Genomic DNA, 12338 nt, shown 5'->3' with positions numbered 1-12338 from the left:
ATTTTGACATATTCACCCTTTTGTTGAAATAATTTCATACTGTGAGGGAAAAGTAGAAAGTGGGGTTGCAGCAGGGGCTTTTCTATAACTGGGTTTTTTCCTGCTCTCGGGCTGACTGCTAGCCTAGATTCTCACCCAGCTTCTTTTTCCTCTGTTCTGTGGTGTATTTTTAGCCCTAGATTGCAGACCCCTCTGGTTCCTGATGACGCATCCCAAATGTAAGCTTAGCAATCCTCATCTGAACAGGGGCACTCCTCCACCTACAGCAGGCATTTCATCCTCTCACCTGGGCAAAACTTGTGGGTTCTCACAGGGGCACTACGGGTACAAGAGCACCTTAACAGAAAAAAATAGGAAACCAAAAGGCTAAAAGTTTCAAATATTGAGTCAAACTTTAAAATCAAAATCTTGAGTTGATTTCATTTTGGTGAGTTACAAATCACGTTTTTAAAAATAAATCGTGGGAAAAAATCATGTTCCTGCATATAATTTTATTGCTGGTGTTTTTCTTAATCAGAAGATAAGACTATGGAATTTCTACAGTCCAGCACTTTGAAAGTTCCATGAAAGTATTTGTTTTAGCAGTGAAAAAATATTCTACATTCTGGAAAAAAATCAGAAAGTGGATTCATTTCTTTATTTCTTTATATTTACCATGTTCCTGGTAATTTTAGGTGATGTGGATTCATGGATGAGTAAGACATGTCCTCAATTCTTTTTTTTTTTTAAATTGAAGTACGGTTGATTTATAATGATTCAGGTGTACAGCAAAGTGATTCAGTTACATATATACATATATTCTATTTCAGATTCTTTTCCATTATAGGTTATTACAAGGCATTGAATATAATTCCCTGTGCTATACACTAGGTCCTTGACGTTTATCAATTTTATATATAGCAGTGTGTATATGTTAATCTCAAATACCCAATTTACCCCTCCCCTCATCCTCAGTTCTTAATGTGTAGTCTTGCAGGAAAGGCAGGGCTGTCATCAACTACTTAACAATGTGGAGGATGTGCTAGACTCCAGGTGGCTGTACACTGAGGTTAGGGAGTAAAGGCAGAAGGAACTGCTTGTGTAAAGGCCTGGCAGTGGGAAAGCTTCACATTTTTATGGAAAATCTGTCGCTGAGCAGAGCTAGAGCATACCTCGTTAGGGGAAGAAGAGGAACAAGAGATGAGGTTGGACACGTATGCTAAGGAGAGAAGACAGCTTCACAGATCTTGGAGTTTGTGCTTGATACAATGCAGAGGCTGCTGAGATTCTTAAGTAAATGAGAGAAACAATTAACACTCTAACTCTTGGAGTCCAGAAGATGGATTAAGTAGGAAGAGACATAAGGCAGGGAAACCAGATAGGAGGCTACCGAAATAGTCAGGCAAGGAAGGATGAGGGTCTAAGAACAGAGAGGAGGGAGGCTCCTACACAGTGAGGGATGAGAGAGAGGGAGTAGAGGATGACTAGGGTCTCTAACTCAGATAAGTAGTTACAATCTAATTTAAAAAGACATTAAGTGAATATGATGAACTACTCTTAAAATTTCCTAATGTCTTTTTTCTTATTGCTGTTTTGGCTTAAAACCAATATCCCTGGGAGGGAAGAATTCTGCAAACAATATTGCACATTACACAGTGAGTAAAACCATGTCAAATGCTTTATTTTTCTTTTTCTTCCAGATAGTGTTCATTTGTATTCTTGTGTGCACTGTCCATCTCCTTTGCTCAGTTTTCTATCAGAGCATTTAACTTCTAAAAAATTCATTTTTGATGCAGGTATACTGAAGGCTTTTTGTGTTTATGCAGGCAAAACTATCATTTATAGTTCTTGTTGCTAGTATCATGCATATAAAGATATTCCCCATGCCAAAGTCTATAACATACTTCTAGTAAATTTGTGGTTTTATCGCTTCTATCATGCACAATTTTATTTATTTATTGTTTGAATTTAATTTATTTTATTTTATTTTATTTTTGGCCACATTGGGTCTTCGTTGCTGCACGCGGGCTTTCTCTAGTTGTGGTGAGCGGGGGCTACTCTTCGTTGCGGTGTGCAGTCTTCTCATTGTGGTGACTTTTCTTGTTGTGGAGCATGGGCTCTAGGCACTTGGGCTTCAGTAGTTGTGGCATGTGGGCTCAGTAGTTGTGGCACACAGGCTCTAGAGCGCAGGCTCGGTAGTTGTGGTGCATGGGCATAGTTGCTCCATGGCATGTGGGAGCTTCCCAGACCAGGGCTCGAACCCGTGTCCCCTGCATTGGCCGGCAGATTCTTAACCACTGTGCCACCAGGGAAGCCCCTATCATGCGCACTTTTAAATATACAATTGGTATCTATTTTTAAAAGACACTATTTAAGTGAATCATGCAACTTTAATTCCATTGTTCAGGCTAATTGGGAATTGTCCATTTTTTTTTTTTTTTGGCTAGATATTGTTTTAATGAGAATTATAAAAGACCAAAACCATTTTTTTGCAAACTGCCCTTTTTTTAAACAAATGATTTGCTTTTAATTACAAATACTGTGTAAGACCATGCCTTCTTTTGCAAAACCAATAAATACAAGAATAAATTTTAAACAGAAGTGATTTGTCCAAGATATTTGGGGGGAGGAAGAAAGCCTGATTTTTTTTCCAGTATTAAAAAAAAATGAGTCTTCCCTAAACTTTCAAAGAAAAAGTTTGAAGGTATGACTCAACTGGAGAAAAAAAAGAGAGAAAGACCATCTTATAGCTGCTTAAATAGCTTCTGATAATTCTTCCGATGTTACCTTTCCTTTCCAGAACTCATATCTTCACAAAATAGTTGAATTTAAAATATTTCTAATGAACTGATTAATGGGGGAAAAAGAAAATGAATGAATTCAGAATGACATGAAATAAGATAGTTATTTGCCTTTCTTGGTTTATTTACTTATTTATTTTTTGGTAACAGCTTTATTGAGATATAATTCATAGACCATACAATTCACTCATTTAAAGGGTACACGTCAATGACTTTTAGTATAGTCACAGAGTCGTACAACTATCACCACAATCTTAGAACATTTTCATCATCTGGGAAAGAAATCTTGTACCAATTTGCCATCACCCCCAGGTCCCTCCTCAGCCCTACACAACCACTAATCTACTTTCTGTCTATACAGAGTTGCCTATTCTGGGAATTTCATATAAATGGAATCATATACTATGTGGTCCTCTGTGACTGGCCTCTTTCACCTAGTGTAATGTTTTCAAGGTTCATCCACGTTGTAGTGTGTATTGGTATTTCATTTCTTTGTTTACTAAATGAGAGAAATAATAGCATGAATTCATCTCCTTTTATTACTGAATAATATTCCATTGTGTGATTATACCACATTTTATCTATTCATCAGTTTGGGGACATTAGGGTTGTTTCTGTTTTTTGGTTATTATGAGTATTGCTGCTTTTAATACTCATGTATATGTTTCTGTGTGGACATGTGTTTTAATTTCTCTTTCTCTATATACCTAGTAGTGGAATTGATGGGTCATATCTTGGTTAATTTTTAATCCATCTTTATACTATACATTCATATTAACAATTCAGATTTTAAAAGGAGTACTTTCCCCTATTTTCTCCTGTAAGAGCCCAATAAAAATGGGAACTGGATTGACCCCTTGAGTAAATGTACATATATGAATTCATTTGTTATCCTTGAAGTGGGTCTCACAGTTGGAGAGGATTTTGGCCTCCTTTCATCCTGGCAGGAAGAATGTCTTCTCTAAGTTCCTTTATGCCTAACACTAGGAAAGGCCACGTCTTTGATTCTGTACCCAACAGCCTTATATAATAAGAGTCTCTGAAAAAGTCAGACCGAATTACTTTGAGAGAATACAGAACGAGAGAATCCGGGGCAAATTGTCTTCTGAGTCCTAAACAATCTAATAACTTGCTTTTCCCGATCACAAAAGCAGTACATGCTCACTTTGGAAAATACACAACAAATTAAATAATAATTGCCCTTACTATCTTGCCCAGAGTTAGCCACTGTTAACTTATTTCACTGGCCCAGTTTAGCTGCAGAATAAGTGTACTGGTAGACTCTGGCAAATTACAGAAAAGCTATTTTATTTATTTATTTATTTTAGGTTTAATGTGAGGTTTATTTATTTATTTTTAAATTAATTTTTATTGGAGTATAGTTGCTTTACAATGTTGTGTTAGTTTATACTGTAAAGCAAAGTGAATCAGCTATATGTATACATATATCCCCTCTTTTTTGGATTTCCTTCTCAGTTTGGTCACCACAGAGCATTGAGTAGAGTTCCCTGAGGTATACAGTAGGTAGAAAAGCTATTTTAAAATAGTCTTAAAGGAGAATTTAAAATACGTTTTTTCCTTTTCATTGCTCTTCTAAAGCATTTTGCAGCCTTAGAACACCCTGTTTCTCAATACAACAGAATAGAAGCTATCATTTGTTGAGTACACAAATGTGTCAGTTACTGTATATTTATCAGTGCTAATTCTCACCATAACCTTGTAAAACATTTAGTATAATTGTAGCACTGAGGGCCTACAATGTGCTCAGTGATTTAGAGGCAAACTTTCTATTTATGTAGCTGAGAAAACCAAAGCTCAGAAGAGGTGAGTCACTTGTGCCAAGTCACACAGCTCCAGTGCCACCACTGCAGTGCAAGCCATTGCTGTCATCCCTGGCCTGGGCTTCTGTGGGAGCCTCCCACACTTGTCCCTCTCCAGCCCTTTTCCCCTTAACTTCTAGAGTGTTTTCAACTTGTTGAAAACTAAAGAATACTTGAAGTCACCTGTAAGGAAAAGGATATATTTGATCCTTGGTTACATCAGATCTTCTCAGTCACTGGTGAAGCAGAGTTGAAATTGCTTGTTGTGCTTTTTTTTTTTTTTTAAACAAAGCAGTTTTTTGTGTTTTTTTTAAATTTTATTTATTTATTTATTTATTTTTGGCTGTGTTGGGTCTTCGTTTCTGTCCGAGGGCTTTCTCTAGTTGGGGCGAGCGGGGGCCACTCTTCATCGCGGTGTGCGGGCCTCTCACTATCGCGGCCTCTCTTGTTGCGGAACACAGGCTCCAGACGCGCAGGCTCAGTAATTGTGGCTCACGGGCCTAGTTGCTCCGTGGCATGTGGGATCTTCCCAGACCAGGGCTCGAACCCGTGTCCCCTGCATTGGCAGGCAGATTCTCAACCACCGCGCCACCAGGGAAGCCCGCTTGTGCTTTTGATGCCCATTTGATCTCTCCAACACTCTGCGAGATAGTAGATTGGGAAATACAGAAAGTTCTTGACATATTGGGGAGTGCAGTCTTTGGTCTTTGATGTCAGATAAACACCAGAGTGAATCCTTGCTCTGTCACCTCCTAGCTATTCATTCAACAATTATTTGAGAATCAGCTATTTGTCAAGTTCTCAGGATGATACAGTGAACAAGATAGGTAATGTCTCTGCTTTCACGGAACTTACTGTCTAGGGGAGGAAAGCAGAAAATAAATAAGATTAATCAGGCGTGTTATACAAGAGCAAGGAGAGATTGTGTCTCGTGTGAGACAGCTGTGGAACTGGAAATTACCAAATGATTTCCAATTTGAGAGACTTGGATCAGGTGGCTTAGAATTAGGTTAAAGAAAATCGATTCTCTGGAACAATCAGTGCCATACATTAACTTTCAGAGGGAGTTTTTTGTATTGCTAAAAGGTTGCTCATCTGGTCTTGCTTCTTATGCATATAGAAAACTTGACATCAATTAGTAATCACTAGCTAGATGAGAAAGTGAACCTTGCTAAATAAATTAGAGGAGCAGATAATTAGAGCAAAGTCCCAAACATAGTAGAGAAACAGCTCCATTTTGGTTTTAATTTATCCTCACATCCCTAAACGCATTACATGGCAGCTTACAAATTACAAATGGAAGAGAAATATATTTAATTTTGAATTTTTTGAGTGCTTTTGAGGATCATAATTTCTTAATATCCCTTGATTGAGGTGGGAATAGTCTAGGGACAATTAAATTGGCAATCAATGAATTAAATTCTAAGAGGACAATTCTCCTGGTGCATAGCTACAAATTTCTGGAGCATTTGTGGTCTATACCTGCAGTATAATTTGTCCTTTGGATTTATTTTTGGTGTATGTGGCAGGGTCTATAAATGCCTCTCATTTCTAGAATAGAAAGAGAGTGAGATATAGGCTGTATATTTGATAAGAATATTTAAATTCTACCTTTTGCACAGAGTCAAACATTTGCAATTGTGTTTTGTGGTCATTAAGTAAGGGCATAAGTTTCTTTTTAAAACTTATAATAGTATGTCACCTATGAAGAACATTTCATTTAATGCAATCAATATTTACATATTTCTAATAAATTGTGTTGATCTAATACACAAATATTGAGCTTTTGCATAGTAATTGCAAATCTGCTGGAGGAATTTATCTACAGAAATCCATGTTTGTGGTTTTCTTACTGTAGAAATTATATTTTAGCAGCTTTACGGAGCTGTCATTGATGTATACAAATTTGATGTTTAATATACATATACATTGTGAAATGATCACCACGATCAAGCTAATTAACATATCCATCACCTCTACATAGTTACCATTCTGTGTGTGTGTGTGGAGAAGATTTAAGATCTATCCTTTTGCAAGTTACAAGTACACAATAGAGTATTGTTCATATTTGTCTTTAAAAAAATTCTTCCATGATATGATTCATCACTTCCAGATATAAAAGTTTTCAACATTTAGAGGGCATGGGATATTACAATGTACTTTCTTAAGGTGGAAAACAGTATCTTCATTTATAACAAGAGCTGGTATTTGTTCAGGACACATTATAATTTATTTTGTTTTGTAATGAGCTGCCATTTCTTTGTTCTCTTGTGTTTTTCTCTTGGTAATTGGGTCTGTGACATTGTGGTGTATATATATATAGGCATATATGCTATTATTAAATTCTATTGAGACAGCTCAGTTTTATACATGGTTTATACTTTTTGTGATATTTGATTTTATGTGCTATTTAGCTATTACAATCTAATAAAAATGTGGCCAATTAATTTTCTTTTAAAGCTCTCTGCATTAAAATATGTCTGCTCTTTTACATTTTGATCACAGCCATTGAAATAGCCCCTGAAAGGGGCCTTTTATTTTTATATCATTTCTTTTGAAGAATTGGATTTTAATATCCTATCAATACTTGCTTTTTTCCCTTTAATCCGTGAAAATGCATTTAACTTCAACAGTAAAATTGACAGCATCCATTTTTATCTTTAATTACCTTTTTAGTTTGGCTCTCCAAGGCTCACAGCAGAATTTATCACCAAGCCATAATGGAAATGCTGAATGGAAGATTCAGAGAATCTGCCTAGCTCTGAATTTAGCTCAGTTGGCCCCGTTATAAAAAAGAAAAGTCAACAACAACATTGATATAAAAGACAACTCATTAGGTCACACCACTTGCAAACGACAATGTTTATTTTTGATTCCTCTTATATATTTGGCCCCCTAATTCCCTTCTTATGTGCTCTTTTTTAACTCCAAAGCACCAACTCCCCTTTGCTTAAGGGTTTTGTAAGTGCAAAAGCACATCAGAGAATAACTGCCACACAAATAATAATAGCTGCCAGCTATTGAACACTTGGGCCCTGCAGCTGAGTGCTTGCTTTACCAGCTTTATGTCCTGCAAGGCAGCTTTTAAGGCTCTGGTTTAAAGATTAGGGATGGGGTCTACAGAGAGAGATTCAGTTTAGTTTGAAGTCAGGCCACCTGGGTTTGAATCCCTGCTCACCATTTTCTACCTCGCTAGCTCAGAGATCTTGGGCAAACTACTTAACATTCATTTATTCATCCAACAAACATTTTGAGCATCAACTGTGTGCTCCATATACTGGGCACCCACCGGTGGATAACACACACAGCTGTTGCCCATCTGGAGCTAATTTTCTATAGGGAAAATCAGGCACACTAAAATTATGTCATTAAAAATTGTGACAAATGTGGTGAGGGGAGGGGACAGGGCACAGTCATACAGAGTAATAGGCAGAGGGAGTGGAAGACCCAGCTTAGGTTGGTTTGTCTCTCAAGAGGTGACAAATAAGCTCAGTCCTGAAGGAGGAGTAGGAATTAGGCAAAGCGGGGGAGGAGGAGGGCTGGGGAGAGAATAGGGCAGGCAGAGGGAGCAGTTCATGTCGAGGCAGGACCGTGCTGGCTGGTTCCAGAGACTGAAAGGGGCCAGTGACCCAGGAACACGGGGTGTGTGTGTTTTTGGGGGGGGGGGTGCGGAATGTCAATGCAGGCAGCAGGGGCCACTCTAACGGGTGGCAAGGACTTGGGATTTTGTTTCTGTTTTAAGACGATCACTCAGGCTTCCCTCAGAATGTGCTGGAGAGTGCACGTGGAGTCTAAGCTAGAGATAAGCATGGACTTGACTATAGTAGTAGGAGAGGAGGATTAAGATATGGATTCCAGATAGATTCAAGGTAAACAGCACTTAAGGTTGAATTAGACTTGGTGGGTGAAGCAGAGGGTAGAACCAATGATGACCTCCAGGTTTTTCGCTTGAATAATTAGTTGGATGGTGAAGCAGAGGGTAGAACCAATGATGACCTGCAGGTTTTCCGCCTGAATAATTAGTTGGATGGTGGTACCATGGATTGAGATGGGGAGACTAAGAGGACAAAATGTTTGGGGACATAATTAACTGACATGTCCAAGTGACGATGATGTCACATACACAGAGACACAGAGTTGAGATTAGCACCTGAGTGTGAATCTGGTCATTGCCAGTATGTGGAAGGTATTTAAAGCCAGGGAAATGGATAAGATCACAGAAGTGGGGGGAGCAGGGTGGAGGCAGGGGCAGAGCGTACAGAGAAAGAGATAGGTCCCAGATTTCAGCCTGTGGAATTCCCAACATGCGGAGTCTGGGTGAAAGAAGAGGAACCTGCCAAGAGCAGTGAGAAGGAGAGGTCAAAACAAAACAAGGGTAATAAAAGTACCACACTTCTAATACTGCTGGAGTTTAAATGTGCTAGTATATTAAAAAGTGCTTAGATCATTATATTCTCCCACTACCTAGCAAGGTTAATATGATAATTGTTATATTCCACTTTCTATGGCAAGGCACTGACTGGCTAATGGGTATTATAAAGATGAATAAGACATAGACTCTAAGCCTAGGACCTCATTATCTAGTAGAGGACATAATATGTATAGAGAAATGGACCAAAAGATGGAACGTGGTAAGTGCTGTGAGAGAAATAAAAGTGTTCTGGAAGTTCAGAGAAGGGAGAGGCTGTGTCTGGTGGGGGAACCAGGCTAGGCTTCAAGGGGCAAGCGGCATTTGAAATGGGTCTTGAAGAAAGGGTGGGTTTGGATATTCAGGGAAAGGGAGGAGTAGGATGGGTGAAGGCAGGAAAGTTTAACAAAAATTCCATAATCTTCAGAGGAAATGTGGTGTCTGGGATATGGGTGCACTGTAGACTGTATGACAGTCCTTTTGGTCAAATCTCAGAAAGTTGGTAGACAGATGCTACTTTAGGGAACCTTTGTAGGTGGTGGCCACAGCAACAGCACCAGTTTCCATTGTCATTTGATCAGCCAGCGTTTCCTAGCAGTGTGAAAACGCCTGTTATCAGAGTCAGGTGCTGCCACCATATCCAGCAACCGAGAGTAATTGGTGTATCATTCTAGAAAAAACCATCCAAGATGCATACATTATATTCTATAATTATTTGCTTGGATTTTAAAGTGCCCAACAAATTACACACTTTGCCTTTCACTTAAGAACAGTAACAACAAGTATTATTTTTTTCACAGATTATGTAAATAACTGTTGTTCTCGTGGTTATTTTTTTAAATAATTTTACCCCTTTAATCATTTTTTAAAAATTATTTGTTTATTTGTTTACTTTTGGCTACATTGGGTCTTCGTTGCTGTGTGCGGGCTTTCTCTGGTTGCAGTGCGTGGGCTTTCTCTAGTTGCGGTGAGCAGGGGCTACTACTCTTCGTTGCAGTGGGTGGGCTTCTTATTGCAGTGGCTTCTCCTGTTGCGGAGCATGGGCTCTAGGCATGCGGGCTCAGTTGTTGTGGCACACGGGCTTAGTTGCTCCATGGCATGTGGGATCTTCCTGGACCACGGCTCGAACCCATGTCCCCTGCATTGGCAGGCGGATTCCTAACCACTGCACCACCAGGGAAGTCCGTTCTCATGGTTATTGATTTAATACTCTGGGGAGACCTAGGAGTTCCAATTATGCTTGCCATGGCTCAGCTGACAGCCATTTAATTCTATTTTTTCCACTGACAGGTGCTGTGACCTTCAACAGTTATTCAACCAGTCAGTTTCAAATCCCCTAGCTGTAGAAGCAGAATAACACTTTACTTTCTCCAAATACTGTTAGGGTGAATTGCATAAGTGTCTACATGCCCCATAAATTCTTCAGAGCAAAACAGAAATAAGGGACAATAAGTACTGTCTTTCCTTCCTATGTAGAAGTGTAATTAGTGACAACCTGGTTATCATTTTCTGTGGCCCCTTTCTTTCCCTAAGTCCAGCTTAAGCAGACTAGTTTCAATGGATATTGTTTCCATTTTCCTGGTGGTACTTAGTTGGGGAAAAAAAGTCTTAACTAATTTTCACCCTTTGGATTCTTTGCAACCAGGTTTAGTTTTTAAACAGATTCAGAGTCTGGAGCTTGGAGTGATATTTCTGCTCACAAGGAGTCTTAGAGGTGTCAAATCCGTAAAGCTTTCTGTAAAGAATCAGAGAAACGCACTGCCACTGAAGTTCAAAGATGATTTGCCTGAATCTCTTCAGCCAAATGAAGCTTTCTAATCAATTATGAATAGAAGGGATGAAATGTATGATCTAGTGAGATTTGAGATGGAATTCATTATCAATCACCATCGGAGTTGCTAGTGTCTGTGGCGGATGGAGTCACTAATATTTACTAACGTTAACTGATGGCAGCATGGAGGGCGTTGTCCACATTTGAGACACCTGCAAATCATTTCTGTGGATGGCTTGAATGAGTGTCAGAGCTGGACCTTCAAAGTCCTCTAGCTTATCCTCCTCCTTTTAAGGATGAAGAAACGGGCCCAGAGAGGGAGGATGACTTGCCCAGTGTCGCCTCGCTGGTCTCCTGTTGGGGATCACTTGGCTCTCATAACAGCCTTTTGAGGCAGGCAAGCTACGACTGGTATTTACCTCGCAAGGAAGAATTTAGTGGGCAGCAGGTTTGAGTGGAGAGAGCTTCAGCGGGGAGCCTAGGAGTAAGTCCCCTTCCACTATGTTTCAGCCTCCTGCCTGTTTCCTTTGCATCTCTCATCACAACTCAATAACTTTATTTATGTTTACTGGTTTTCTGTCTGCTGAGAGCAGTCTGTCTGTCTGGTTCCCCTCTTGGTGCTGGGCACGGAGCAGACATTAATTAATGGTAGTTATCATAGGTATGCAGCGGCTTGCCCAAGGTCACTCTGTGGTTAGACTAAGAACCCGCCTGTGATGCCATCCTCTGGCCTTGCCCTTCCTGGGACTCTGAGCTCCAACACCTCACCCGCCAGGTGTCGGGCCTGGAGGCGGGGCCAGAGTGGTGAGGAGGGGCCAGGTGTGAAAAAGGCGGAGCTAGCATTGATAGTGTGGGGCCCAAACCCGGGCCTGGGGAATGACGGGGCGGAACGGAGGCGGGGCTATGAGTAGGCGGGGCTGGGCGGAACAAGAGGTGAGCGGGGGCGGGGTTTGGGCGGGGTTAGGCTTCCCGAGCCTTTTCTCGCGCCCAGAGCCAGCGCAAATCCGGCGGGTAGTGGAGGCTGACCCGGCCCCAGCTGAGGAGCCGGTCAGTCCTCCGCAGCCGCTGCTAGCCCTTGGCTCCAACCCACACTCCCCGCTCGGTCCCTCGAGTCCGCGTTCCTCACGCGGCCGTCGCGAGGCGGCTCGCTGTGTTGCCGCGCGGGTCCCGGGCGATGGCTGCGCGGGGGTCGGAGTGCACGGTCCTCTGCCTCGGGCCCCGCCCGCTCCACTTCCTCCTCGTTTTTCAGCTGGTCGCCGGGCGCTGGGGTCCGGAGGGCGCGGGAGGCGGCATGCCCGGAGGTGAGCCTGGGCGGCGGAGGGCGGTCCGTGGGTTCGCCCTCGGAGCGGGCGGCGGGGCTCAGGGCCGCCGGGGTGCGCCGGGCGGGGACCGCGGGGATGCCGCGGCAGCTCCACGCCGGTGCCCGGAGAGCCGCGAGGCTGCGGCCCGCACCGAAAATCTTGTTACGGAGGGCGGTTATATTTTTCTCCTGGGGGCTTGGCGTGAGGTTTCAGTTTAAATGCTCAGATGTGTTCATTTAAATGTAGAGAAAAGGCCTC

The 12338-nt window shown here is 41.4% G+C and overlaps 1 protein-coding gene across 3 annotated transcripts in view; it reads left to right on the top strand.

Moving 5' to 3' along the window:
* The first annotated feature begins 11773 nt into the window (after positions 1-11773).
* CHRNA5 (cholinergic receptor nicotinic alpha 5 subunit) overlaps positions 11774-12338 on the top strand; it is a 53949-nt gene continuing 53384 nt past the window's right edge. For 2 of the 3 annotated variants that reach the window (XM_068556328.1, XM_068556321.1), the window contains exon 1: positions 11774-12080. In XM_068556328.1, the coding sequence (XP_068412429.1) occupies positions 11954-12080 (127 nt within the window). In that variant the 5' untranslated portion in view covers positions 11774-11953. The remainder of the gene's footprint in view (positions 12081-12338) is intronic. The other variant, XM_068556335.1, reaches the window with a different exon arrangement.

The sequence above is a fragment of the Eschrichtius robustus genome, chromosome 1 (genome assembly GCF_028021215.1).
Source record: "Eschrichtius robustus isolate mEscRob2 chromosome 1, mEscRob2.pri, whole genome shotgun sequence".
Lineage (NCBI taxonomy): Eukaryota > Metazoa > Chordata > Mammalia > Artiodactyla > Eschrichtiidae > Eschrichtius > Eschrichtius robustus.
The sequence above is the reverse complement of the archived record's forward strand: the minus strand, read 5'-3'. Positions and strand labels throughout refer to the sequence as shown.